Source organism: Hippocampus guttulatus, chromosome 21, assembly GCF_054856545.1.
Source record: "Hippocampus guttulatus isolate MCC_2025c chromosome 21, RoL_Hgut_1.0, whole genome shotgun sequence".
Taxonomy (NCBI): Eukaryota; Metazoa; Chordata; class Actinopteri; order Syngnathiformes; family Syngnathidae; genus Hippocampus; species Hippocampus guttulatus.
In genome coordinates this window covers 4,101,948-4,126,496 of record NC_141281.1, presented here as the reverse complement: position 1 = coordinate 4,126,496, position 24,549 = coordinate 4,101,948, and the positions used below count along the sequence as shown (strand labels likewise).

The following is a 24,549-nucleotide window of genomic DNA, read 5'->3' as shown; positions in this document are numbered from 1 at the left end:
AGTGTGGGCGCTACAGGATAACGGTCAGCTTTCATAAAAGGCAAACTGTGGCAACCTTCATCGACAGTGGGCCTCTTTCTTATTGCACAATTTGAGAGTGTAAATGGAGGATGTTTGATCCGAGCTCAAGGCTGCTTATCTTACTCCATTCTCTGAGCCATTTATCTTCTTTTTGTTTTTAATCTATATAAGTAATGGCAGCCTGTCATATCAATACACGGTAGCTCAGCCATCTGCTGTCTAATGCCAAGAAAATTCCCGGACCATAATTCAACAAACTCGAGCCATTTGCTTTGGCTGACATGAGATGTTTTCTTCTGTGCATTTATTTTAAGTGCTTTTTGATTGCTTGTCCGCAGCATTGTGCCTGCAGAAGCCGCACGCTGAGCGTTTTGTCGTCTTGGTTCTCGCAAAATGTATGCGTTCATTTAACTCATTCACTCCCAAAGACGTTTTTAAACGTCTTTTCAGACTTGGTCCAGAATTGGCTGGTACTGAATGAGTTAATAGGGCACTGGACTATCTGCTTTTATTATTGGACAAATCAAATAACATCAGTTCAAGGCAGCCTCATGGGGGAAAAAAAACTGCTCACACGCGCGCACATCGAGACGGTCTAAAATTGCATTCCCCTATTAGCGGCCTGTCTGGCAACAAATATGGAAATTATATTCATACACATACAGGCAATAATAGAAAGGGAAGGTACGAAGCATGTTACAAATTAGCCACGACTCCAAGCTCTGTTGGACATTTGCACATTTCCTTTAATCGTGGGCGCTAAGGATCTGACTGAAGAAGTAAAAAGCTACATTAGAATTTGTCTAAAATTGTAGCACCAACTTTTGATAGCTGAGGAATCATTAATCATCTTTATCCAGACATACGGGACCTGCAGACATGCATTTTTTGACACTTGGCCATGCTATTAAAGAAGCTAAGTTCACACTTGAGCATTTCCATATTGGCAACACAAGCGACAGTCTGTGGTAGTTCATCTTTTTTTGTTTCATATTATGCTCCTTTCATCAACCTTGATAAGAAAACCTTAACGTCAATTTGATGTTGTGCAGTATCATGCACAATCCCATCCACTCTATGGTCTCCCCCAGGGTTATCATCTGTGAATATGTTTCATGCAGCTCTTGCACTGGACTTTAATATTGCAATGAATGAATGACATGATTACAGTTGTGGACCCCCCTCAGCACCTTGATTAGTAAACCCTTGCCTCACCCGCTGCTGTGTCCCAGTTGGTGCGGTCCAGGAATCGCGCGAGCGCCCCTGCTGCATGAATCAGTTGACAAATGGTATCTCCCTCCTCCCTCCCCTCTCGCCCCCCCCCCCTCTCCCCCCCATCCCCGAGTGGACAGCGCCGCTGAAGCCGGGCAGCCTGCGAGCTGACACGGGAGCAGGTTGCCCGACGCTCGCTTCTCCTCCTGCCGGATGTCTCGCGAACAGATGCTCGAGTGAGACGTTTCGCAGCAAAAGACAGGGCTTTCTGTATTTTCGCTGGGGATCTCGCAGCGTCCCCCACCCCCGCCCACCCCCTTCGACCATGGCATCCAACTTCAACGACATCGTGAAACAGGGATACGTGAGGATTCGGAGTAAGAAACTGGGGGTGAGTACTGTTGCACTTGCTGACTAGCCAGCAGCAGGAGGAGGAGGAGGAGGAGGATGCGCTTTGGCATCAAGGGCATCTGGATTGAAAATCGGGTTTTAATTGCTCCCCTGGAGGACTTCCTGCTGTGAGGTCTTCCAGAGGAGATTAGAGCAAATGTCTCTCATGCTGGTGGAGTTCGGATGACTGACAGTCCAATGTCCAATGTAGAAAGGACCGTTTTTATCATTCAGGAAGTTTACTGACTCCAAGTGTTTGGTTGCACGTGTAATTTGTTTGACAGGCACGAGGACATTTTCGAATACCATATCAAGCATACATCAGCCGTGAGGGATATTTTTCCCCTGTCAGGGGCCATTTCAGTTGCAGTCCCCCGAGGGCCACACGGAGTGTATTGCTTAAAAAAAATTATGATGCCAACAACAACAAAAATTATGTGCATGTTGACTTCAATTTGCCTCAGTTCCCTTGAGGTTGTATTAGGTTTTTTTTGGTTTGGCTGTTCCTAAAGACAGCCTTATATTGAAAAGCCACAAAACGAGGCACATTTCTGAATTTATGAAGATTACAAATTACTTTGAATTCACATTTGAAGTTGATGAAGACTCTGCATAATATCGCAGTTGTACTTTGCAATGAAATCAGTTTATAATATTTTGCTTTGTTCGAAACATGACCAAGTCATCGTGCCATTCATGACCAGTAGAATCCTTACTCACGTGCAAATCTCATCCCTAGCTCTCCTGTGTGGAGTTTTCAAGTTCTCCCCAGTGACATGAGTTTTCTAAAATAAACTCCAGCTTCCTCCCTTATGCCAAAATGATGCATTGTAGGTTAATGATTGCGAGCGCTAACAGTATAAAATCTCACCCATATCAAATCAGTATCATGTAGCGTACTTGTAATTCCACACCTCCGGAGAAGTCCAATTCTAAACACGCTGCTTAATGAGTGCCCGTTACACAGCGCCAATCAAAAGTGAGCATCATTCTTGTCTTGAAGAAGGCAGCTACTGTATTGTGACCAGCGAGTGTATTTCCCCGCACAGACGACCTCCCATGTTTGCTAATAAGCGTAACATTACAAGTCTGATCATGTTCCATTTTGCACCGCGGGCTACCGGTCTCATTAGTGAGGTCTCAGGTTGTAATTACTAACCTGGGGTGTACATCATCATTGTCACCAAGAACCTCTGCGTATTAGCAAGGCATCACACAGGATAGATATAATGGTGACCAATGGCTGGACTGCTTCAATGGAAATAATGAATGACAGGCCGCCGACTTCTTCAATTATTTTGGCCAGATTGTCGAGCCATCCTCTTTTGCTCATTATGATAACAAAGAGGCACACCTTCCCTCTGTTGAGGTGCGATGATGGAGGCTGAACCGCTTCATTCCTCCTCCTTCCGACGCTCCCTTTATGCCACAGTCATAGTCATTGTTTTTAACCTTCTCTGCATGGAGTGAGCGCAGAGCTGTTTAGGAGCAGACGGCATTGGCTGTTAACATGCAAATCGGTGCATATAAAGTTTTAGGGGATTTATTTTTTTGTTGTTGTTGTTTTCCTGCATGGGCGATGAGCTGAATGCATTTCTCGGGAGCAAGTGAGGACGCTCGCAGCATGGTCGCGTGGAGCTGTCTTTTCCCCATTTCGCATCTCATCCTGCTTCCTACTCTCTTGGCCGTCTGGCGTAAGGTCACGGAGTTGAAGCTCTGCAGAGAGGGCCGCAGAGCACTTTTACGCTTACGAGGTGTTATGCAAGTGTGTAATCCAATGAGATCCTGCAAAACTTCATTTCACTCTGTGAAAAGGCATCTCAGATCATTTCAGAAGACACGTGATGATGTTTGGTGGGCTCTGCACGGATTGAAACGAGGGAGGAAAAACTACAATACTGACACGACCTAAGTCAACTACGGTGTGGGGGTGTCTGTGACAACTGTTTAGGCTGAAGGAAATCATTCTCCTAGTCAGCAAAGATCCAGCATTAACCCAAACATCATGTTTTATTTTCAAGTGAATCGATTGCGAATTGGGAACAATCATGATGATTATATTTAAACTGCATTTCTATTTTTTATTATTCTAGAGTGCAAAAAATATGATAAAGAAATTCGGTTATTGAGGACATTAGCGGTTTGATGCCTTTTTCTCCAAAAGCACCGATGCTGACAAAATTAAACACCCGCGCCACGCAGATATTCCTCCTCAGCTCATCTTGATCCTCCCCCCTGCTTTTTATTTAAGAAATGCAGTCACAAATTAACACGAACATGGAAAATGCTGCTGATAAATCCTACACAAATAAGCACAACTGACGACAAAGGCATCGAGCGCAACTTTTATTTTCTTCAAATAATATCAAATATTCCAAGGTAGTGTTCGTAGCAAATGAGAATTAAGTTTGCGTCCCAGAAAGGTCTTGAGTGTTTTCTTTTTAAAGGTCTCCTAAATATCACATTTCAAGGCAGTTGACCTTCTAATCCTCCCACCTTGCTCTGTAACGTAATGCTGTGCCATTCAAAATGTATTTACCGGTACTTATCTAGCAGAAAGAACCCATGAGGTGTCATTACGAAAAATAAAAATGCATCGGCACGGTAATTGGTCATGAGTATTTTGCGTTTCAAAGTTGTGACATGGCACTGATGTCAGCAATCTGTGGAGCCAAGTTCAACGAAAATCTCGTCAGGCATGCAGACTTCTCCATCACCGTTGACAAGATGGGTTAATTAATCATGATAAATGTTTCATTAGCATGCGCATAAAAATTAACTTAATTCTTAATCAGTCCCACTGCTGCTGCTGAGATTGCCGCACTTATATTAATGAAATCAACTTTCGGCAACTTTCCCGCCAACTTCAGAATCCTCTTGATATCCTGATGATTTTTGATTGGGAAATTTCACCTTTTGCATCCGGACACCTGTTTTGCTGCATGATACGCCGCAAGCTTGCTTGATCCGGCACCATCGCCTACAAGCCGTGATTAACGCTCTGTGGCACTAGTAGCTTGTTAAGGCTTTCCTCGCATAATTTGTAATGCAAATGAGACTGAGCCTCGGAGGAGTTAAAAAAAAAAAAAGAGAGATGGGTGTGCATGCTGTGCATTTTTCAGGGCCATTATGACATGTTTTTCAGACCATCCATCCATTTTCAACATTGTCCTCACGAGTTGCCGGTGAGCTCGAGGCTCTCCCAGCTGAAAGGCGCGCAGGTACACCCACTCTTGTTTTCAGGAAATGACAAAGATACTTGAGCAAAAGTTCACATTTTGGAACAGAAAACAACCTTGCGAGATATTGCTTAAGTAAAAGTCTTCCGATATCTGAAATTATACGTAGGGCCAACTTCAGCGAATGATAACCTAACTGAATCGGGTGAAAATATAGCAACGTGAAGGCAGCGATTGCTGACGAAGAGGTTGGTGTATTCCATGACTTTGCCCAAGTAAAAGTGAGTTTCCTGCTGAGAAATTGGAACGCACCACAGTGGCGGCCATGTTGCCGCGCCAACACTTTTGGCCCAGCTCATCCGCGTCCGTCATTGATTGGCTCATTTCCAAACGTCATCGTGTGTGAAGGTCGCGGTCACGAGGTCAGCGCGCTATTCTGCGGAGCGATCAAATGATCAAACTGGACACTTTGTCCCCCCCCCCCACTGCCGCCATTTATTTTCACCAACTTGACCGGAGTCGATTTTCTACATTGGGCAACTTCCTTTGTCTCTACGTGGGCAGAGCAGACAATGGTGCAGTGTTCTCAAATTCACCGTCGCTCTCACATACGCTGCTGCTTCTTCACCTCTCCTCCCGTTCTCTCACCTCCACCAGCCTCCCCCCACCCGTGTCTCACCCACCGTACACCCCACTTTTCACAGCCTCTCATCTCTGCTATTTTATCTGTCCTCCTCTTTTCTTCCCCTTTATCTCCCTCCTCACCTTTCTGTCCTTCACTGCTTTACAGACAGCACAAAAGCATCCTATTCATCACCCCACACTGCACCTTCCATAACCCCAACGGGCTTCCACCCCCCCCGATACGCTGCATAGCCTCCCCCCACACACACACACAAGCGCGCACACACACACACAGACACACTCACACACAGAGGCAATTTGGCACGGCTCGAGAGTGAAGAATTGGCACACACATGCATCCAGCAAACAAGAAAACAACCTACTGCTAGAGGACAGTGTATAGATTCTCAATTCATCTTAATCGCCTGGCTTTGTACCATGCGCTTTTCCTTTGCTACATATCTTGGCCACAAGATACAAAAGCAAGTAAATGGGGAGGAAAAACATTTAATCTGGCAGTGACACAGCAGAGGTCTCGGTGCGAAACAAGTGATGCTATCAGTGTTGCAGAAGCGCTGATGACCTTTGAGTCGTTTGACTTTCAGTCCAGGTACTCATTTGCCGGGTTTAGCGTTATTGGGCCGGATTGCAAAGGTCATCTTTTGAATATTTCCCCACAACTTTGTCCAATCTGCCTTCGAGTCTCACATTGAATTAAATTACAATTGCGAAATTGGCAAACGCGCTTCTGAAATTGTTGCCCCCAAAGATTGCTCCCAACAGATTAGTGGAGTTGTTACTCTTGAAGTCCTTTCCCGAGACCCCCCGTTGCTATCGGCTCTTCTTCTTTTTTTAATAACGCTTTTGTTTTTGGACTAACAAGTGAGTATTTGTGCTCAACGAACTGTGGACTCAACATATTATCATAGTGCGCGTCTGCTCCCCTTTGTTGGCGCGGTAGCACCGGCCAAAATACAAAGGGCAAAGAAACAGAGAAGAATGTGCCTATTGTCCCATGAAGGCACAGCCGTTTAAGATAGGCTCTTGCCACAATCGCACGCTCACCATTAACAATGACAGGCCGTTCGAATTTGCGCACGTAAGGGAATTTTTCACCCCCAGAACTGTACTCCGAGTCAGCAGACTTGCAGCTGTTGGGACTTTGCTTTCCAAACGAGGACAAATGGCACTGAGGTGGTACAATGAAATCTGGACATATCCGTTTGAGAAATTCCTTCTGATCCCTGAGCTGCGGGCCACCGTTTTTATTTGGCTTGATCCTTCTGAATGCCAAGTAGAAGTGAACTGAAGAAAACCGCCTTGTTTCAAATTGTGATGGATTTTTTTTTTTTTTTTTTTGCATGACATCTCATATCACCTCTGTTTTGACACTAATGGAAAATGGGTTTTCACTTTTTCTATCTTAAATGCTTTGACACCATCTCATTAGCATGCGGACGACACGACATCGGCGGTAAACGGGGGTTCAGTCTCTTGCTGAGGAATACATTATTGACAAGGATTAAACCCGCAGCCTCGTGTTGGGAGACTTCCCCGCCATCGGAGCCAAGCCACCCCGGTGGACTCATCGAGCGGGATACACTGCGGTGTGGTCATTCCGTGCTTTGTCACCAGGTTCTTCGATGAGACAAACACTTGACAAACTATCAGCCCTTATTGGCCCCGATGGATAGCATTTCTAACAGCATACAGGAAACACAATCCAAAAGTTGTCATTCTTATTGATCGATGCAACTCTCTTATAGAATCACTTTCTTGACTAAATCTGTCCAGTCCGCACTGTATTTTAAAACTTCAACATGCCCAAATTGTTGACAAGTCATGAAATATCAGGGGGTTCCAAAAGGCAGTAATCTGATTTAATATATTGGAGTGTTTGTTGGCCATAGATTGCCATTGTACGCAGTTATGAAAAGGCCTCCTGCACTAAACCAAATGACATTCCAGCAAATGACTTGCTGCTGAAAATAGTGCTTCCCTTTGCAGCTTTGAGACAGATTTTCCATTTGGGACCTTTGCCCAAAAAACTAACTCTAAAAGAAGAGTGTGTGCCTTAGATTTGCCTCGTGACTACAAACTTGAGAAACAATGTTATTACAGGAAGAATAGTGTGTGGTTGGTACTGATTTCATACTGTGAGTACAGCACGTTGGGTATCAAGGTGTCCTTTGGTAGGTGTTCCTATTGCAGATATTCGGCTGGCAAATCTGCAGATCATCATTGCAAGTCCTAAAATGTTAATTGGAAAGTAGGTTGGAAAAATTGAGTGTAAGAAATTAAATAACAGTGGACCAAGAATGGAACCCTGGAGGCACTCCATATGCTGATTAAATATGGGTTCCCGTAAAATAGCCAAGGAGCGTGTCATCTTTGAACACCCTCGATTAGCATGTCATCAGTAACGAAAGTGCATTTCATTTTGATTACATTTCTTTCCTGAACCTCTTCTTAAGAGTCCTTGGCTCGGTAACAGTCACTCATAGTTTAACGAATGATGAATAATGTAAGCCGAGTGATTAAGACAATGAGTTTTAGCTCCGACACACACACACACACACACACACACACACACACACACACACACACACACACACACGTTTCCCCTCCCACGCAAGACTGTGATTTGACACTTCTCTTTCATACTGCATTTCTACGTTGGCGCCAACACTGGAGACACACCTAGAAAGGACCAGACTGAGAGGAATCTATCATAGTTCCATGAACACTTCTTCTTCATCCTCTTTTCCTGGCCACCCTCCACTCATTAATCAACACGCCAACCCCCCCACCCACACCCCCCTTCCCCCTGGGATTCACAGTCAAACTCATGTGCGCGTTAGTGTGTCTGTGCCCGCATCGCATTCTTGTATGTTTGCATGTGTGTGCCTACTGTAAAATTGCAGACTTTGGGGCTACGTATGACATGACATATGGTAGGCGTTAATGGAAGGTACATCTGTTCTGGGGGGCGATCCGACGTCCAATTTATTCAGATTTTGAGGGTGCAACTGTCATCAGAATATTTTTGCTAATGCTTACCGGAGCTTAAGTTGCAGTTAAGTGCCGATTAGTTAAAACGCTAAAACGTTAATTGCCTACCTCAGACAAGTGTAAAAAGAACATTTAACAACAACGTAGTCTGACTGCGAGTCGGCTTACTTGCCATATGTAACTTCCAGTGCACAGTATATTCTTGGTCTCCTTTCACAAAGAGCAAACAGTTAATCCTTTGTGACACTCAGATTTTATGGCACCGAAAGACGTATTTTTGCCCGCGGCGATCGATATTAGAGGATATTTAAGGCAGGGATTTTGGCAAGACTGATCAAACAGTTTTGAATTCTGACTCACTGCAATTTGCAAACAGTCTACGGCATTACATTTGGGCGCAGTGAATCAAAAGAAACCAAAATATCCTCTCCCCTTTATTTTTAAATCACGTTTGGACTGTATATTGAGAGCCACTCCTGCTGTTACCTTTCATCCACCTGCTTGCCAAGCATATTTATGCATAGCCAAATATAGCCTCAGTTCGCCTCTGTCTCCCTGGCTTCAATCCACTCAACATGGTAAACATTATCACGGTCCTGCTCGGGAAAAAAAACAAACAAACAAAAAAAAGAAATCCAAAATCTGTAAAGATAAGTGCTGCTTATCTTTACACTGCTTTACACGTGGGTAAATATTCTTGTTGCATCATGTAAATGTACCCACACTGTTTATTTTTGACGCGACACTAATTGTGAGGCCGTGTTTTATTCATGCCCTGGCAGAACCTTGACCTCGGGTTTGTATCTGTGTGGGAATGAGGCAACCAGTGAATGTCACCTGTCCACGTGGGAGCTTTGTTTGTTTCTGTTTGTTGGGAGATTAGTTTGCACCAGACTCCCTTCCTCCCCTCTCTCTTTCTCATGGGAGTTCTTTTAATAATAAGGAGGGGACAGTTTATGTCTCTGCTTGGAGTTTGCTCGCCGCCCGCCTATGCGTACCGTCTTGAAACTTTGCGGCTGAAGGCCGAGTGTCACTTCACGTTTTGCACCCGCAGCGGCTCCTCTTTTTTTATGTTGAAATTTCATCTGTGCTGTATGGTACACATACAGTACATTTGACAATAAAGTTTATCCAATCCAAAGTGTTGACGGCGATGGCTTTTTTATACTTCTGCAAGGGTGATTGTTCAGCCAGGGAATTTGGAGCAAGGTCTTTCCAGGGGGAAACGGAGCACACAATCGTAGCGTTGGCAGCGGCGCTGTGAGCGGATCATTCAAAGGTCACGAAGGAGAAGAAAAGGGCTCACGAGAGTCGTAAACAACCGATAACAGAAGGCCATTGGAAAAAAGTTTGCGAAAAAGGTCATCATATGCTTATTTGCAATACTTTACATTAATTTGAAGATAGTCACGCATGGCCCGTGGGTGTCTCTTTCAGGTCCACCTCTCAAAAAGGGCAAGCCTTTGATGAAAGTCGCATGGCCTTTTTGAAGGTGCCACTCGAATTTGGTTTTCGTTATTTATTTATTTAAATACTTCTGTCTTTCACCACCAGCACAAGAAATAGCTTCGTCATAACAATCCCTTTGTGACTGATGCATAGACTTGAATTCCATTTAAAATGTTTAAATAAATCCTGTAGAAGGAACGGATTATTGCCCCCCCTATGACATACATGTAGGTGAATTGGCCACGTGTTCTCCATTCTCTTGATCATCGGGTTTCGAGTTGACATTTGGCAGCTGTTTGACTAGATGCTGGGAGACGGGATGTCCATGAAGAGCTCAATGCAACAGCTCATGATCCAAAGAGTACTAGTTCATTTGTCAAACACGGCAGAGTTATGGACAAGCCCGTGGACAGAATAATAAAATAATCGACAACCAATTCAGGAATGCTCACACCCATCTCAGAGATGAGCTCTTGAAGTAGCCGACACAACTTTCGAAAATGCAAAGACTGAAACAAATTGCACTGCCAAGTTTCAGTATCGAACCGCGCCAAATTGCATTGCTTGGTAAAATTGGAGCCCGTTGGGACTTGAATAAGAAAAGGACAAATTGATTAGGCGTGCGTTGTTCACGACAAACTATTTTGAACTGCAAACCAACTTTTCCCCTTGCGATGAATACAGCGATGCATCCAAAACCCATCAGCCATTCATCATTCCCGTGGCAACATGAAACCTATTTATTCCAATGAATTTTTCAGCCCCGGCGGTCTTCAGTTGGCCGCCCAGCCAGTCATTCCATTAGGACGCAGCACATTTAACAAAGGGGTGTTTAAAGTTCATTGCCCGCTCTTATCTTCTCAGAGCAATATCTGTTGGCTGTCGTGATAATGACATTCCTCTATGATTTCTTGCTGGGACACACAGCAACACTGAATCACATCCCACTCCCCAAAAAAGGCAAAGCCAGTGTCTCTTATTTTTATTTTTTTGTGAGGAAGAGAGACAAAAACAATATGACAAATACCATTGGACATTCTTCTGTGATGCCCAAGCACTCTGCCAGTTTCTTCCTTCTCACACATGCATCCACACACCCACACACACAAACACGTTTACTCGCCCGGGTCCTCTATGATTTGCACACTGAGTCAAGTTAGTTCCAGCGAGGACACGTGTGTCTTGCTTGTGAGCCAATGACTGTCGCAGAGCGTGCGGCTTTCCCAGCCATGTGTATCAGAGGAGCAGCCCAAACATTAGTAAACAAGTACCTCTTCAGAATTAATCCGCAAGAGGGGCGGTGGTGGTGGTGGGGGGGCTGCACCAAAGCGTGAGGATTACTACTTTTAGGGCCTCCGATTAAACTCAAATAACAACTGCACAAAGCATTCTGGAAAACAACCTTCATAAATCCTGTTCCGTATTCAAATGTTTTTGTGGCGCCGCACACGGCGGTTTCACAGACTTGATTGATAGGATAATCAGGAGGTCAGCTCATGATCATCAACCGAGGCAATCGGTGGGGTTGCATCATCTCATCGCTGCAGAGCGGTCCTTTCATCCTCGGAGTGAGCATATTCTTCCTCAGAAAAGCGCCACTCACAGTTAAGATTGGCTGCACGTTTATTGAAGGTGGACTTAGGGGAACGTATTGTAGCTAGAACACTATGTTCACTGTCATGAGCAGTTAGTTAGTTAACTTTTGCCAATTACCGATGCTAAAACGCCTTATTTGAACCATATTTCATGCTTTGTGATGGCAAAAGCTCAGGGGTGCGCTGTCACTTCCTCACTTCCATCCATTTTCCGAACCGCTTGATCCTCACTAGGGTCGCGGGGGGGTGCTGGAGCCTATCCCAGCCGTCTTCGGGCAGTAGGCGGGGGACACCCCGAATCAGTTACCAGCCAATCGCAGGGCACACAGAGACGAACAACCATCCACGCCCACACTCACACCTCGGGACAATTTAGAGCGTCCAATCAGCCTGCCATGCATGTTTTTTGGAATGTGGGAGGAAACCGGAGTACCCGGAGAAAACCCACGCAGGCCCGGGGAGAACATGCAAACTCCACACAGGGAGGCCGCAGCTGGAATCGAACCCGGTACCTCTGCACTGTGAAGCTGACGTGCTAACCACTGGACTACCGGGCCGCCACTTCCTCACTTGTTGGTTCAAATAAAAATCTTCGAAGTCTCAGGCAGTGCAAGTACCAACATGCTGCCGAATAAGCCTTTGCCCTCACTCCTTTCAAACGCGAAACGTATTTTCTTCCTTTGCTGCTGTAAATTGGGAATTTCTTCATTGTGAGACGAATAAAAGTTTTCTTATTCTTATTATTAAGAACTTTGTGCTTTTTGTGCATTTTGACGACACGCTCATCTTTTATGCATCGAGTCCAGTTGAACATTCAGCCTTGCTAAATGCTTCACATCAATGGACATCTCATCCAAGTCCATTTTTAAAGAAAATAACACCGTACCAAATTGTCTCTCTCTCTCTCTCTCTCTGCCAAAGTCAAATCCGTCTTTGTGTGCATGTTATGTCGGACTAGTGCATGGATTAAATGGAAATTGCTGCGTGTTTGGGTGTTTGTGTGCGCAGAGGATTTCCGAGTAAAGCAGTAATACATGAAGAGGTTTGGATGAGGGATGGCTAAAGAGAAGGCAGTTGTCATGGCGATGACTTAGAGGGAAATTATTCCTCTGTAATAATCTTTTATACATGCGTGCGAGCTCACCGCGGCACCTTGTAAGTGTAAGCAAAAAAATATATAGATGGTAGTGTGGCTCTAATCAATAATGAATCAAATAGGTTGTAATAACTGGCCAAGTGAGGGTAAATTATGGGTTTGTGAGGCCCACGGTGTATCCCTTTCTTCCTGCATATGTCTATATTCAGTAATCTGCGGTTTTATCCGACAAACCCAGCATATTAAACCAATAAAATACATCATCAAGAACCAGCAAATCCAGCTTCTGTCATCTTCGGCAGCTGGCTCAAGTCAAGGCTCTCCTTTGCCAAGAGCACTTTGAAACAGTCATTCAGGCCTTTGTCACATCTCGGCTGGATGACTATAATGCACCTGACTTTGGAGTCAGCCAATCCTCCATGAAGTGTCTCCAGTTGGTCCAGAATGCTGCTGACCGCCTCTCGACCGGTACCCGTAGAGGGAGCACATAACTCCTACTCTGGCGTCCCGATACACTTTCGAGTTCTTTTGAAGATTCTATTATTTGTTTGCAAATCTTGAAATGGCCTCGTCACATTTGACCTCTCTGAGCTACTCCGTCTCTGCGCACCTGCCTCAGGTCTGCATGGGGTCAGACATTATTCGAGGTACCGAGAGCTAAGGCTCAACGGCGATGGAGTCTTTTCCATCGCCGGTCCCTGACTCATTTTTGAATCAAGGCCGATTTCATGCTTTGCGGGGCGCCGTTCGCCGTGCAGTGATGGGGAGGGGGCGGGTTGCGATTGGCAGCTCTCGACCAGTTGGACGGCCATCAGATGATTGAATCACTGAATATCTTGGTCAGCCCCGTTATCTGGCTGAAATAGAACTGGATTTCCCAAGCTCTGAGTCACTGTGCCTGTGCAAAGTATGTGAGGAGCGGGCTACCATCATGCGTCTCGATTCACCTCTGTCTCTCTGCGTTTTTGGCACAGGTGGAGGCCCTCGCAGTTACACATCTGAGCATTTGTTGTTCGCAATTCACAGATGTGTAAATCTTAGTTGTGACAGTCATTAAGTGGTTTGAACGCACGTTTTCAACATCCACGGCGCCACTGAAGTGGAACAATGAGGCGAAACATCGTGTGAATACTTCAAGCTATGTCCTTCTGTCGTAGGCAGTTCAGGATGACGGAATATAGGATTTCTACCCATGATAAAGTAGAAAGAGCGCACAAATTTCATCAAAAATCAAAGAAGTACTTCCACGTGTTCCCAACCTTTGTATTCGCTTCTTGCCGAGTGGCATTCACATGCAGCGGTTATGAATACAAATTCAGGCACGTGACTGGATTGTTGGATTCCAAATCACAGGTGGAGAGAAAACGGAGGCAAAGTCGCAGTGAGGTGTCATTTGACGACATTTGATTTTTTTTGGGGGGCAATCCGTATTTCCTTCCACTCCTCATTTCTTTCACGTCTCCTTTTTAGTTTGAGTTTCTTTTTTTCTGAATTGATGACCTGTCTCACAGTTATTTTTTTTTTCTCTTTAAAAGCGTCTGCCCTTGTAGTCCTTGTCATACTGGACCCTTTTCTTTCATGATTTCATTGCCAGATGGTGACAGGGATCCTCGGTTTTTCTTTGAATTGTGCCCCCTAGTCACACCAAGGCCTGACCAAATGAAATCAGGCTTCTGAAATGACATTTTAGCCGCGGTTTGGCTCATGCATGTGAGATGAGAATGCCTAATCATGCATACAAAGACGAGAGAGGAGTGGGCAACGGCAGAAGAGACACGGAGAATTCAAGGCTCGAGAGAATGTGAGCTGGGGGGGACTGTGTGTTCGTCTGCGTCTTCAGGAAGGAATAGGGGGCAGTGATTACTTGCTGCTGAGGTAGCACTGCGTGACACACACACACACACGAGGATTTGGAATGGCCCAGATAAACTAATCTATGATTAACTGGAGCACGGCTGGCTCGCCATCCTGCCAACAGCTGTAGTCGGGGACGAATTACAAAATTACGGGATGTCCAAACATTTGACGCGCAGCATGAAATATATTTCGGTACACGAGGAGGGTGTGTTGTTTGGCAGGTTGACCGTGACGTGTGAAGTCATCGGTGACAGCCGTACCTGGGGAGCGGCATCGCAATTAAGGCCAACATATTTTGGGACCGCACAGGATAAGCTACGACCGTCATTGAGGTGGCCAAGAATCCTGCCCGTGCACACAAAGACAGGCTGAAGAAGTGACAACCTTTTAACTCATTCACTCCCAAAGACGTTTTTAAACGTCTTTTCAGACTTGGTCCAGAATTGGCTGGTACTGAATGAGTTAATACGGTTAAAAATAGCTCCATAATCGACATGCTCATGATGCGGGTTCCCATCAAGCCTCGGAGCGATATATTCTGATTGAAGTGCTCTTGTGCAAGGTATTTTCGACGAGTGCGGCAGGAGCCGTCTTGAAATTAATCATCAGGAGGCTAAAAACCCCTTCCCACATCTGTCAGATTTCCTTTGAAAGATCCAAAGAGGAGGCGGCACCTTTGTGCCTCCGAGGCAATGCCTTCGCGTTTCAATATTCACCCGTACACTTGGGAGAGTCCAACGGGCTGCTGTTTTTCTTCTCCTGTGCGATTAGTCATTCACGTGAAGAGGGCCGTCATTGGAAATCATTCTCGGCTCTTTCGACAGCTCCTCACTTTGTCCCAAGAATGAGTGATTTGTCTGTTTGGCATGAATACGGACCATCAATTATTGAGGGGGGGGAGACAGTTTCTCAATAATTGCACAAGTCTGCGAAGTGAATGAGACGTGGTGTTTTGGAAACCACTTAAAACGATGAAAGCCTCCAAATGGCTTGGAAATGAGACAAGCCACACCGTGTTCCATGTGCTCGATTCTGATAACGCCCCGTAAGTGTAGCGGGGGGGGCTAAACTGAGCTTCCGATGATTTACGGCCGCAAGTAACATCAGCAATACGGTACTGAAAGCAAAGTTGTTCCGAACGCGGGAAAGGCTAAATTGTTAAGAAATTTGGTGGCTCGTGTGGAATTAATTGTTGATGAATCGTGCTTTGAAACAGTTCATGCAAAACGCAGGACACGATTCGGCTACAACCGGCAGAGACTCTGTTGAGCTACTTGCGACTCTCACACCGTCCAAAGAGGTTAACGATGTGACGTTTAGCGGCGTCCAAGCGGACCGCCCCATACAATGCTAGCATCAAAACAGGAGTCAAAGCCACTCATTGATTGTTTATTTTCCAAGATCAAGGCAATGTTGTCAAAGGTCCACCCCCAGGATGTTTGCCTTATTGATTCCGCAGTGAAACATGCTGTCTACTTGAAACAGTCTTCTGTCTTTGCTGATTTGAAGACTTCATTGACTGATGAGCCCGAGTTGTCTCCTGGCTGCATCCTTTTTTTCCTCCCATTCAGGTGAAACTAAGCAGGAAGCATCGCCTCCGACTTGCAGTCACGTTGAGGCCACAGCTCTCTTTTGGCGTGAGGCTCATTTTGTTGGTCGGGTCGATTGGGTTTTCGTGAACCCGTCCCTACCTTGCCAAATGGAGACTGAAGTGTTTGCCTTGCTCCAGACAGAGCTCGGCTAAAATCGAAAAGATTGCCCTTGAAATGTTCTCTGCAGCTGGCTACTCTCACTGATGCCCATTTTACACGCTGGCAAGCTCGGCGTGCTGATGTTGTTGTTTTCCAACAGTGAAAAATCGTCCACAGATGCACCTCCGAGCTGAAAAATGGCTCCCTTAGCATTCAACCTACACCACGCAAGGTTTTAATCAGAATGTCTCCAATTTTGTTTAAATGCCATCTTTAGTTGTTCAATTCAAACGTGACGTGACATCACCTGGTACCTGTCGTACCTCTCGCTGGTATGAATTAGAATTAAAAAGTTAACGTTTTCATTCCGGCTTCTTATTCAGGAGCGACACGCATACGTGCACCGAGGAAACTCATTAAACGCGAGTGTTGGAAAAACATATCTATCATAAATCATTCTAAGATTGTGATAATTATGTGTTAAATTTTAATGACCCAATTTGTATTCCACTGTTGTGTGGGTACATCCCATTGCTCAGAATGTAAATCTGCTCATTATTTTGGATGGTTTTGACCCGCTGATTATGACCCCCTGATTTTTTATTTTTTTTGCTGTACACTGAAATTATCTTTGCGTTGCTCATGTCAGAGACTTCAAAATCAAAGTGCGGGATTGTTTCGGTGGCCAAAGAGTTTACGTAACTGTTGCTTATGTGGGGCATCTATTTGTTGCGCTCTACTCATACAAAGCACGTTGACGCAAGCCCAGAAAGACAAGATGGACGTTGTGCGACTTTCTCGATAGCAGCGCTACTTTGTAGAGTTGTGGGTTCTCAGCTTGATGCGAGTGCGGGAGCTAAGCTAAGCCCTTCTCTCTTGCTTCTCGCCGATGAAGCACGTGATTATACAAGAGGGGGCGGAGGTGGAGCTTCAAATGATCCACTGCGCGCATTTTATCAGGAGGTTTATTTTTAATGTTTTGTGCGTTCTGTGGCTTCCGAATTGGTTTTCAGCGCCACACCGTGTGCCCTACAATGTTGCGGCATTAAATGAGTCACATCAAACCGGCAGAGCCTCATTCACGTCTCTGTAATTACAATCAGTGGAAGAGCGTCTGAAAAAGACCCACCGGCAGCCTGAGAGAAGGTCCGCCTCGACGACCGTGGAACAGACAAAATAAAAGCCTCCCCATTCATCGGCCCTCGTTCCGATGATGCGCAAGCTATTTTATTGAGCTTCCTTTTGTGCTGGTGTAATGACTTAATCTCGGCACTCCCAGGGCAAATTACTTTGTGCTCCTCTGACTCGGGCTCCCAAGAGGATTGCGTTGAATGCTTAAAAAGCACAGATGTGTCATTGTTCATTGTCAGTTATGGAGATTCTCGGCTTGGGTTCCGCTAGAACAGGGGTGGGCAAACTTTTTGGCTCGGGGGCCGCATTGACTTTTAAAATTTGACAGAAGGGCCAGGTCAGCACGAGCTATGGTACATTAAAAAAAAAAAACTGCATTTGTTGACAGTCCATATCAAACATCAAAAGAACAAAAGCATGAAAGTACTGTATTAATATACTTTTTAAAAATGACAACAGTGTTGTTGATGACCTATTTTAGCCTGTGCATTGCTGCAGATGGGTTGTGATCAGACCAGTAGAAGTAGAGCGATACAGAGGTCCTAGGTGGTCGAAAAGATTGCCCCCCCCCCCGTGTTCTGCAACTTCAAGTCAATGCGCCACCTGGCGGTGAAATGCCTGTCATTACAAGTCCAATTGAAATGAATGCAATCATTCACATCGAACCTTAATTGTGGACCAACCTTCGGCGGGCCGGATTAAAAAGACCAACGGGCCGGATTCGGCCCGCGGGCCGTAGTTTGCCCACCTCTGCGCTAGAAGCTGGTTTCATTTTTGCGGGCGGTGTGCATGTTGAGTCGGAATTAAGATTCTAAATGGTCTTTGTTCCCTCGCATTTTATAGACTATGCGTGGACTGAGCCGCCGTGCTTCACAGAGTGTTGCGCGCGGTGTTTTTCCTGTTGTTCGCTGTTGATAATGGGCCTGGGCAACACTTAACTCGAATGGAGGCCCATCAAGGCAGACCGATAAGGACCCGCGGATCCACTCCAGTCAATTACTATTAAAGTGCCAAGTTGAACTCAGCGGGCCTTTTATGAAGTACTGCAGCAGAGTAAACAAATTAATTGTGCGTCCACGGTTGCCCAGCACAACAGCGTGGCCCGAGGCAATCATACATCTGGCAGACTGACGGCAGCTGTCTCCGCCGGGAAAGAGAAGGATCATGCTCTTAAACGTAGAAAAAGACCATGGACTATTTCCCATCGCTCGCTCGACGACATTGCTGGATCTCTATCAGCTTTTTGCACATTGACCATTTGAAGAGTGCCCAATAACTTTGGCTCTTCTGAAGATGGTCGTTAAAATACATTTCCCTGATCCCAGTGGAGAAAATTTACAATCAATTCATTGGAATTTATCAAAAGGGACAGTCCCAGGATGGATAGAAACATCGTTTCGCTTGTGCTGAGCTGTAAATTTGACCTTGAAGGCAAAGAAAGCACACGCTCGGTATTTGTCTCATCTTCAGCTAGTGGATAAGGCAGACTGATCCGGTAATCAATACGGCGTACAATAATCTGCAGGCCCAGTGTGACTGGCCCTGTGGGTGTGTGGGCATGTGTGCTGTGCTTTGCGCAATCCTTCCACCCCTGAGCTACGAAATGAAGCATCCATCCATCCATCCATCATCTACCGCTTATCCGGGGCCGGGTCGCGGGGGCAACAGCTTTAGCAGGGAAGCCCAGACTTCCCTCTCCCTAGCTACTTCTTCCAGCTCTCCCCGGGGGATCCCGAGACGTTCCCAGGCCAGCTGGGTGACATAGTCTCTCCAGCGTGTCCTGGGTCTTCCTCGGGGTCTCCTCCCGGTGGGACATGCCCGGAACACCTCACCAGGGAGGCGCTCAGGAGGCATCCGAATCAGATGCCCAAGCCACCTCATCTGGCTCCTCTCGATGTGGAGGAGAAGCGGCTCGACTCTGAGCCCCTCCCGGATGACCGAGCTTCTCACCTTATATCTAAGGGAGAGCCCGGACACCCTGCGGAGAAAACTCATTTCGGCCGCTTGCAACCGGGATCTCGTTCTTTCGGTCACGACCCATAGCTCGTGACCATAGATGAGGGTTGGAACGTAGATCGACCGGTAAATTGAGAGCTTCGCCCTTTGGCTCAGCTCCTTCTTCACCACGACAGACCGATACAACATCCGCATCACAGCAGACGCTGCACCGATCCGCCTGTCGATCTCTCGCTCCCTCCTGCCCCCACTCGTGAACAAGACCCCAAGATACTTGAACTCCTCCACTTGGGGCAAGATCTCCTCCCCGACCCGGAGGGGGCACTCCACCCTTTTCCGACTGAGGACCATGGTTTCAGATTTGGAGGTGCTGATCTTCATCCCAGCCGCTTCACACTCGGCTGCGAAACGCTCCAGTGAGAGTTGGAGAGCCCTGTTTGAAGGAGCCAACAGCACCACATCATCTGCAAAAAGCAGGGATGCAATACTGAGGCCCCCAAAACGGACCCCCTCAACGCTTCGGCTGCGCCTAGAAATTCTGTCCATAAAGGTTATGAACAGAATCGGCGACAAAGGGCAGCCTTGGCGGAGTCCTACCCCCACTGGAAACGATTCCGACTTACTGCCGGCAATGCGAACCAAACTCTGACATCGGTGGTATAGTGACCGAACCGCCCGTATCAGGGGGTTCGGTACCCCATACCCACGAAGCACCCCCCACAGAACTCCCCGAGGGACACGGTCAAACGCCTTCTCCAAGTCCACAAAACACATGTAGACTGGTTGGGCGAATTCCCACATACCCTCGAGGACCCTGCTAAGGGTGTAGAGCTGGTCCACTGTTCCACGGCCGGGACGAAAACCACACTGCTCCTCCTCAATCTGAGGCTCGACTTCCTGACGGACCCTCCTCTCCAGCACCCCTGAATAGACCTTACCAGGGAGGCTGAGGAGTGTGATCCCTCTGTAGTTGGAACACACCCTCCGGTCCCCCTTTATAAAAAGAGGGACTACCACCCCGGTCTGCCAATCCAGAGGCACTCTCCCTGTTGACCACGCGATGTTGCAGAGGCGTGTCAACCAGGACAGCCCCACAACATCCAGAGCCTTGAGGAACTCCGGGCGGATCTCATCCACCCCTGGGGCCTTGCCACCGAGGAGCTTTTTAACCACATCGGTGACTTCAACCACAGAGATAGGAGAGCCCACCTCAGAGTCCCCAGGCTCTGCTTCCTCCAAGGAAGGCGTGTTGGTGGAGTTGAGGAGGTCTTCGAAGTACTCTGCCCACCGGTTCACAACGTCCTGAGTCGAAGTCAGCAGCGCCCCATCCCCACTGTACACAGTGTTAGTGGTGCACTGCTTCCCCCTCCTGAGACGTCGGATGGTGGACCAGAATTTCCTCGAAGCCGTCCGGAAGTCGGCTTCCATGGCCTCACCGAACTCTTCCCACGCTCTGGTTTTTGCCTCGGTGACCACCGAAGCTGCGTTCTGCTTGGCCAGTCGATACCCGTCAGCTGCCTCTGGGGTCCCACAGGCCATAAAGGCTCGATAGGACTCCTTCTTCAGCTTGACAGCATCCCTTACTGCTGGTGTCCACCAGCGAGTACGGGGGTTGCCGCCACGACAGGCACCAACCACCTTACGGCCACAACTCAGACTGGCCGCCTCAACAATAGAGGCACGGAACATGGTCCACTCGGGCTCAATGTCCCCCGCCCCCCCCCCCCCCCCCGGAACATGGGAAAAGCTCTGTCGGAGGTGGGAGTTGAAACTCCTTCTGACAGGTGATTCCGCCAGACGCTCCCAACAAACCCTCACAATACGTTTGGGTCTGCCAGGACGGACCGGCATTTTCCCCCACCATCGGAGCCTACTCACCACCAGGTGGTGATCAGTTGACAGCTCCGCCCCTCTCTTCACCCGAGTGTCCAGAACATGCGGCCGCAAATCCGATGATACAACTACAAAGTCGATCATCGAACTGCGGCCTAGGGTGTCCTGGTGCCAAGTGCACATATGGACACCCTTATGTTTGAACAAGGTGTTCGTTATGGACAATCTGTGGCGAGCACAGAGGTCCAATAACAAAACACCACTCGAGTTCTGATCGGGGGGGCCGTTCCTCCCAATCACGCCCCTCCAGGTCTCACTGTCATTGCCCACGTGAGCATTGAAGTCCCCCAGCAGAACAAGGGAGTCCCCACCAGGAGTACTCTCCAGCACACCCTCCAAGGACTCCAAAAAGGGTGGGTATGCTGATCTGCTGTTTGGTGCATATGCACAAACAACAGTCAGGACCCGTCCACCCACCCGAAGGCGGAGGGAGGCAACCCTCTCGTCTACCGGTGTGAACCCCAATGTACAGGCACTGAGCCGGGGGGCAATGAGTATGCCCACACCTGCTCTGCGCCTCTCACCGTGAGCAACTCCAGAGTGGAAGAGAGTCCAACCCCTCTCGAGAGAACTGGTACCAGAACCCAGGCTGTGTGTGGAGGCAAGTCCGACTATATCCAGTCGGAAATTCTCTGCCTCACACACCAGCTCGGGCTCCTTCCCTGCCAGAGAGGTGACATTCCATGTCCCAAGAGCTAGCTTCTGCAGCCGAGGATCGGACCGCCAGGGTCCCCGCCTTTGGCTGCCGCCCAGCTCACATTGCACCCGACCCCTTTGGCCCCTCTCATGGGTGGTGAGCCCATGGGAAGGGGGACCCACATTGCCTCTTCGGGCTGTGCCCGCCCGGCCAGCAGGCGCTTGCCAACGAGCCCCACCTCCAGGCCTGGCTCCAGAGGGGGGCCCCGGTGACCCGCGTCCGGGCAAGGGAAACCTTGGTCCATATATTTTTCTCATCATAAGGGTCTTTGAGCCGTGCTTTGTCTGGCCCTTCACCTAGAACCTGTTTGCCATGGGTGACCCTGCCAGGGGCATAAAGCCCCAGACAACTTAGCTCCTAGGATCATTGGGACACACAAACCCCTCCACCATGGTAAGGTGACGACTCACGGAGGGGGAAATGAAGCATAACTTACGTCAAAGGATGTTGTTCTGAGGCGCATCAAAAGATATCGATGCTTCAAATCATATTTGATCCATGAATGATTTACCCATTGAATTTGGAACTTAAATGAATAAACAAAACTAGTCATCTTACTTTGAAACAATTCCCAGCGAATAAAAAAAAAAAGTTTTGCTCATGAAACATGAATTCCTCCCATGGCCATTTTCATTTTTGATGACACTCATGAATATTCCATTAAAAAAAAGGTTCGCGTCATCCAATTTTAGGAGAAGGGATTTAAGTATAAATGAAAGCAATTTGCTAGAAATGTTTGTAAACAACACTGAATTGAATTTGATACCCATTTCATATACCGATTGCACTTAAGTGCAATTTGTTCATTTGATTGTTTGATCAGGGACAACCGGTCTTACTTGCACATTGCCTACAATACCATAAGACGTGCAGGGGTTGTATTACATCTCTTGAGCCCAATAACCTTTCCACTATGCATAGAAAAAAAAAAGGTTTGCACACAATTTTACCCAATATTTCTCAGAGTATCCATCTAATGAAGGCATAGAGCGTTTTGGCTTTATTTCAGGTCGTTAACTGCAAGCTTCCTCTGTTGGCAGATCTTCCGAAGATGTTGGCTGGTATTCAAAAAGGCGTCCAGTAAAGGGCCCCGCCGCTTGGAGAAGTATCCTGATGAGAAGGCCGCCTACTTCAGGAGCTTCCACAAGGTACAAATGACACGACCCAGCCCAGACGATAATAATTTCCCCATTTTTGTTTTATTTTTTTTGTTCATTGGATTGTCGCGGCATCCCGCAGGTACCCGTCAGCCGTTTCTCGAGCCCCACAAGCCAAAAGGACCTGATAGGACTTTTTCTTCAGCCTGACGGCATCCTTTAACGCGATAGATATTGCCATTAGACCCATACAATGTGTTTGTCCCCTGCATCATATTTTCAAATGGGCTGTCCCGCATGGCGACACACGACCCTCCACCGCCCCAAGGGGCTTCTCATCTCATACAAACCGGTGGGCCAAGTGAGCGATGGGCAGGCACACGCACCAGCGCGCTTGCTAACGCTTCCCCACAAAGCTCAAGAAAAGGATCGTCTGAGGGCTTCATTTGACGCCACTGTGATTTGGGCAGAAATAGGCTGCACTGGTGGCTGATCTACACACTCAACACAAAGAGGATTGGCCGTCTCCACCGCTTTTCTCCCCATCTCTGTACTCTCGCTCTCTTTGCCTGAGTTGCTCGACACAGTAACAGAAATCCGCAATATTTTTAGCACTCTAAAAGGATGCTTGGGGTTTTTTTTGTGCCTCTCTTGTCTTCCTGACAATTATATAAATAAATAAATAAATAACAATAAAAACAATGCCATGCTGGAATGTCAGTGGCTCAGGCAAAACATATTGGTGCTAATATGAGATTAAAATCAACACCTTTCACTGCAAAAATAAAAAATGCAAGTCAGCCAGGATGTGAAATGGGACTCATCTCAACCGATTCAACGTTTTGCCTGAAGCTGGGAAGGCAACCAAATATTTTCCTTCCATATACTGATCCACACACACGAGTGTATGGATGCTGGAATCCATGGCTCAGAAATTCCCTCAGTTGATGCTTGCTTTGTTTCTGCTTACCTGGGGCCACAATATTGTATCTACACATCCATAAAATATCTGGACACCCTCCTTGGAGGGCGATAAGAACACCCAAATGGCATCTTTTCACATTTTTATTAATGTCTCATCATGTCTCCGTAACTTGGGTTACAATCGTAATGGATCTTTTCATAATTTATAGTATCAGAAACAGGAACGTGAGGTCGGCATGTCTTGTCTACATTAGACAGAGCCGGCTTTTAATCTTTGAGCTCTCCATTATAGCCCGGCTAATTCATTGCCAGCCTCTTTGGCAAAAGGCCTTCTGCAGTTAGCCCACGATGGACTGCAGTCATGGAAGAGGCCTCGTCGTCAAGGCTGAGTCACGTAGAACATAACAGCCTGGAAATACGCGTGACATTCAATCGAATGGAATCTTTTTGTTTGGTGCGGGATTTGTATTTATTTTTTGCATTCTACATTGATCTCTTGGCTTAAGGGATTTAGATGCATTTGATTGCACCTTTTTATTATCTGAAACGGTAGAGAAGGGATGCAGGTAGTCATACGGGGCCTTTATAACGTGCATGCACGTGTAAGCCTTGGCTTCAAAAGAGAGCGTTTATGTGCAAATGCCTCGAAACTACAATTGCACTTTCATCAGAGCGGCACAAGAGGGTCAATTAAGCATCACTGCCTCCGTTGTCTGCGCTCAACT

At 47.0% G+C, this 24,549-nt stretch overlaps 1 protein-coding gene across 1 annotated transcript in view; it reads left to right on the top strand.

The window, feature by feature from the left end:
* The first annotated feature begins 1,373 nt into the window (after positions 1-1,373).
* Positions 1,374-24,549, top strand: part of dok6 (docking protein 6) — a 30,717-nt gene continuing 7,541 nt past the window's right edge. Inside the window, exons 1-2 of the mRNA XM_086101784.1 lie at positions 1,374-1,624; positions 22,844-22,951. Coding sequence (XP_085957910.1) covers positions 1,559-1,624; positions 22,844-22,951 — 174 coding nt within the window. The 5' untranslated portion in view covers positions 1,374-1,558. The remainder of the gene's footprint in view (positions 1,625-22,843; positions 22,952-24,549) is intronic.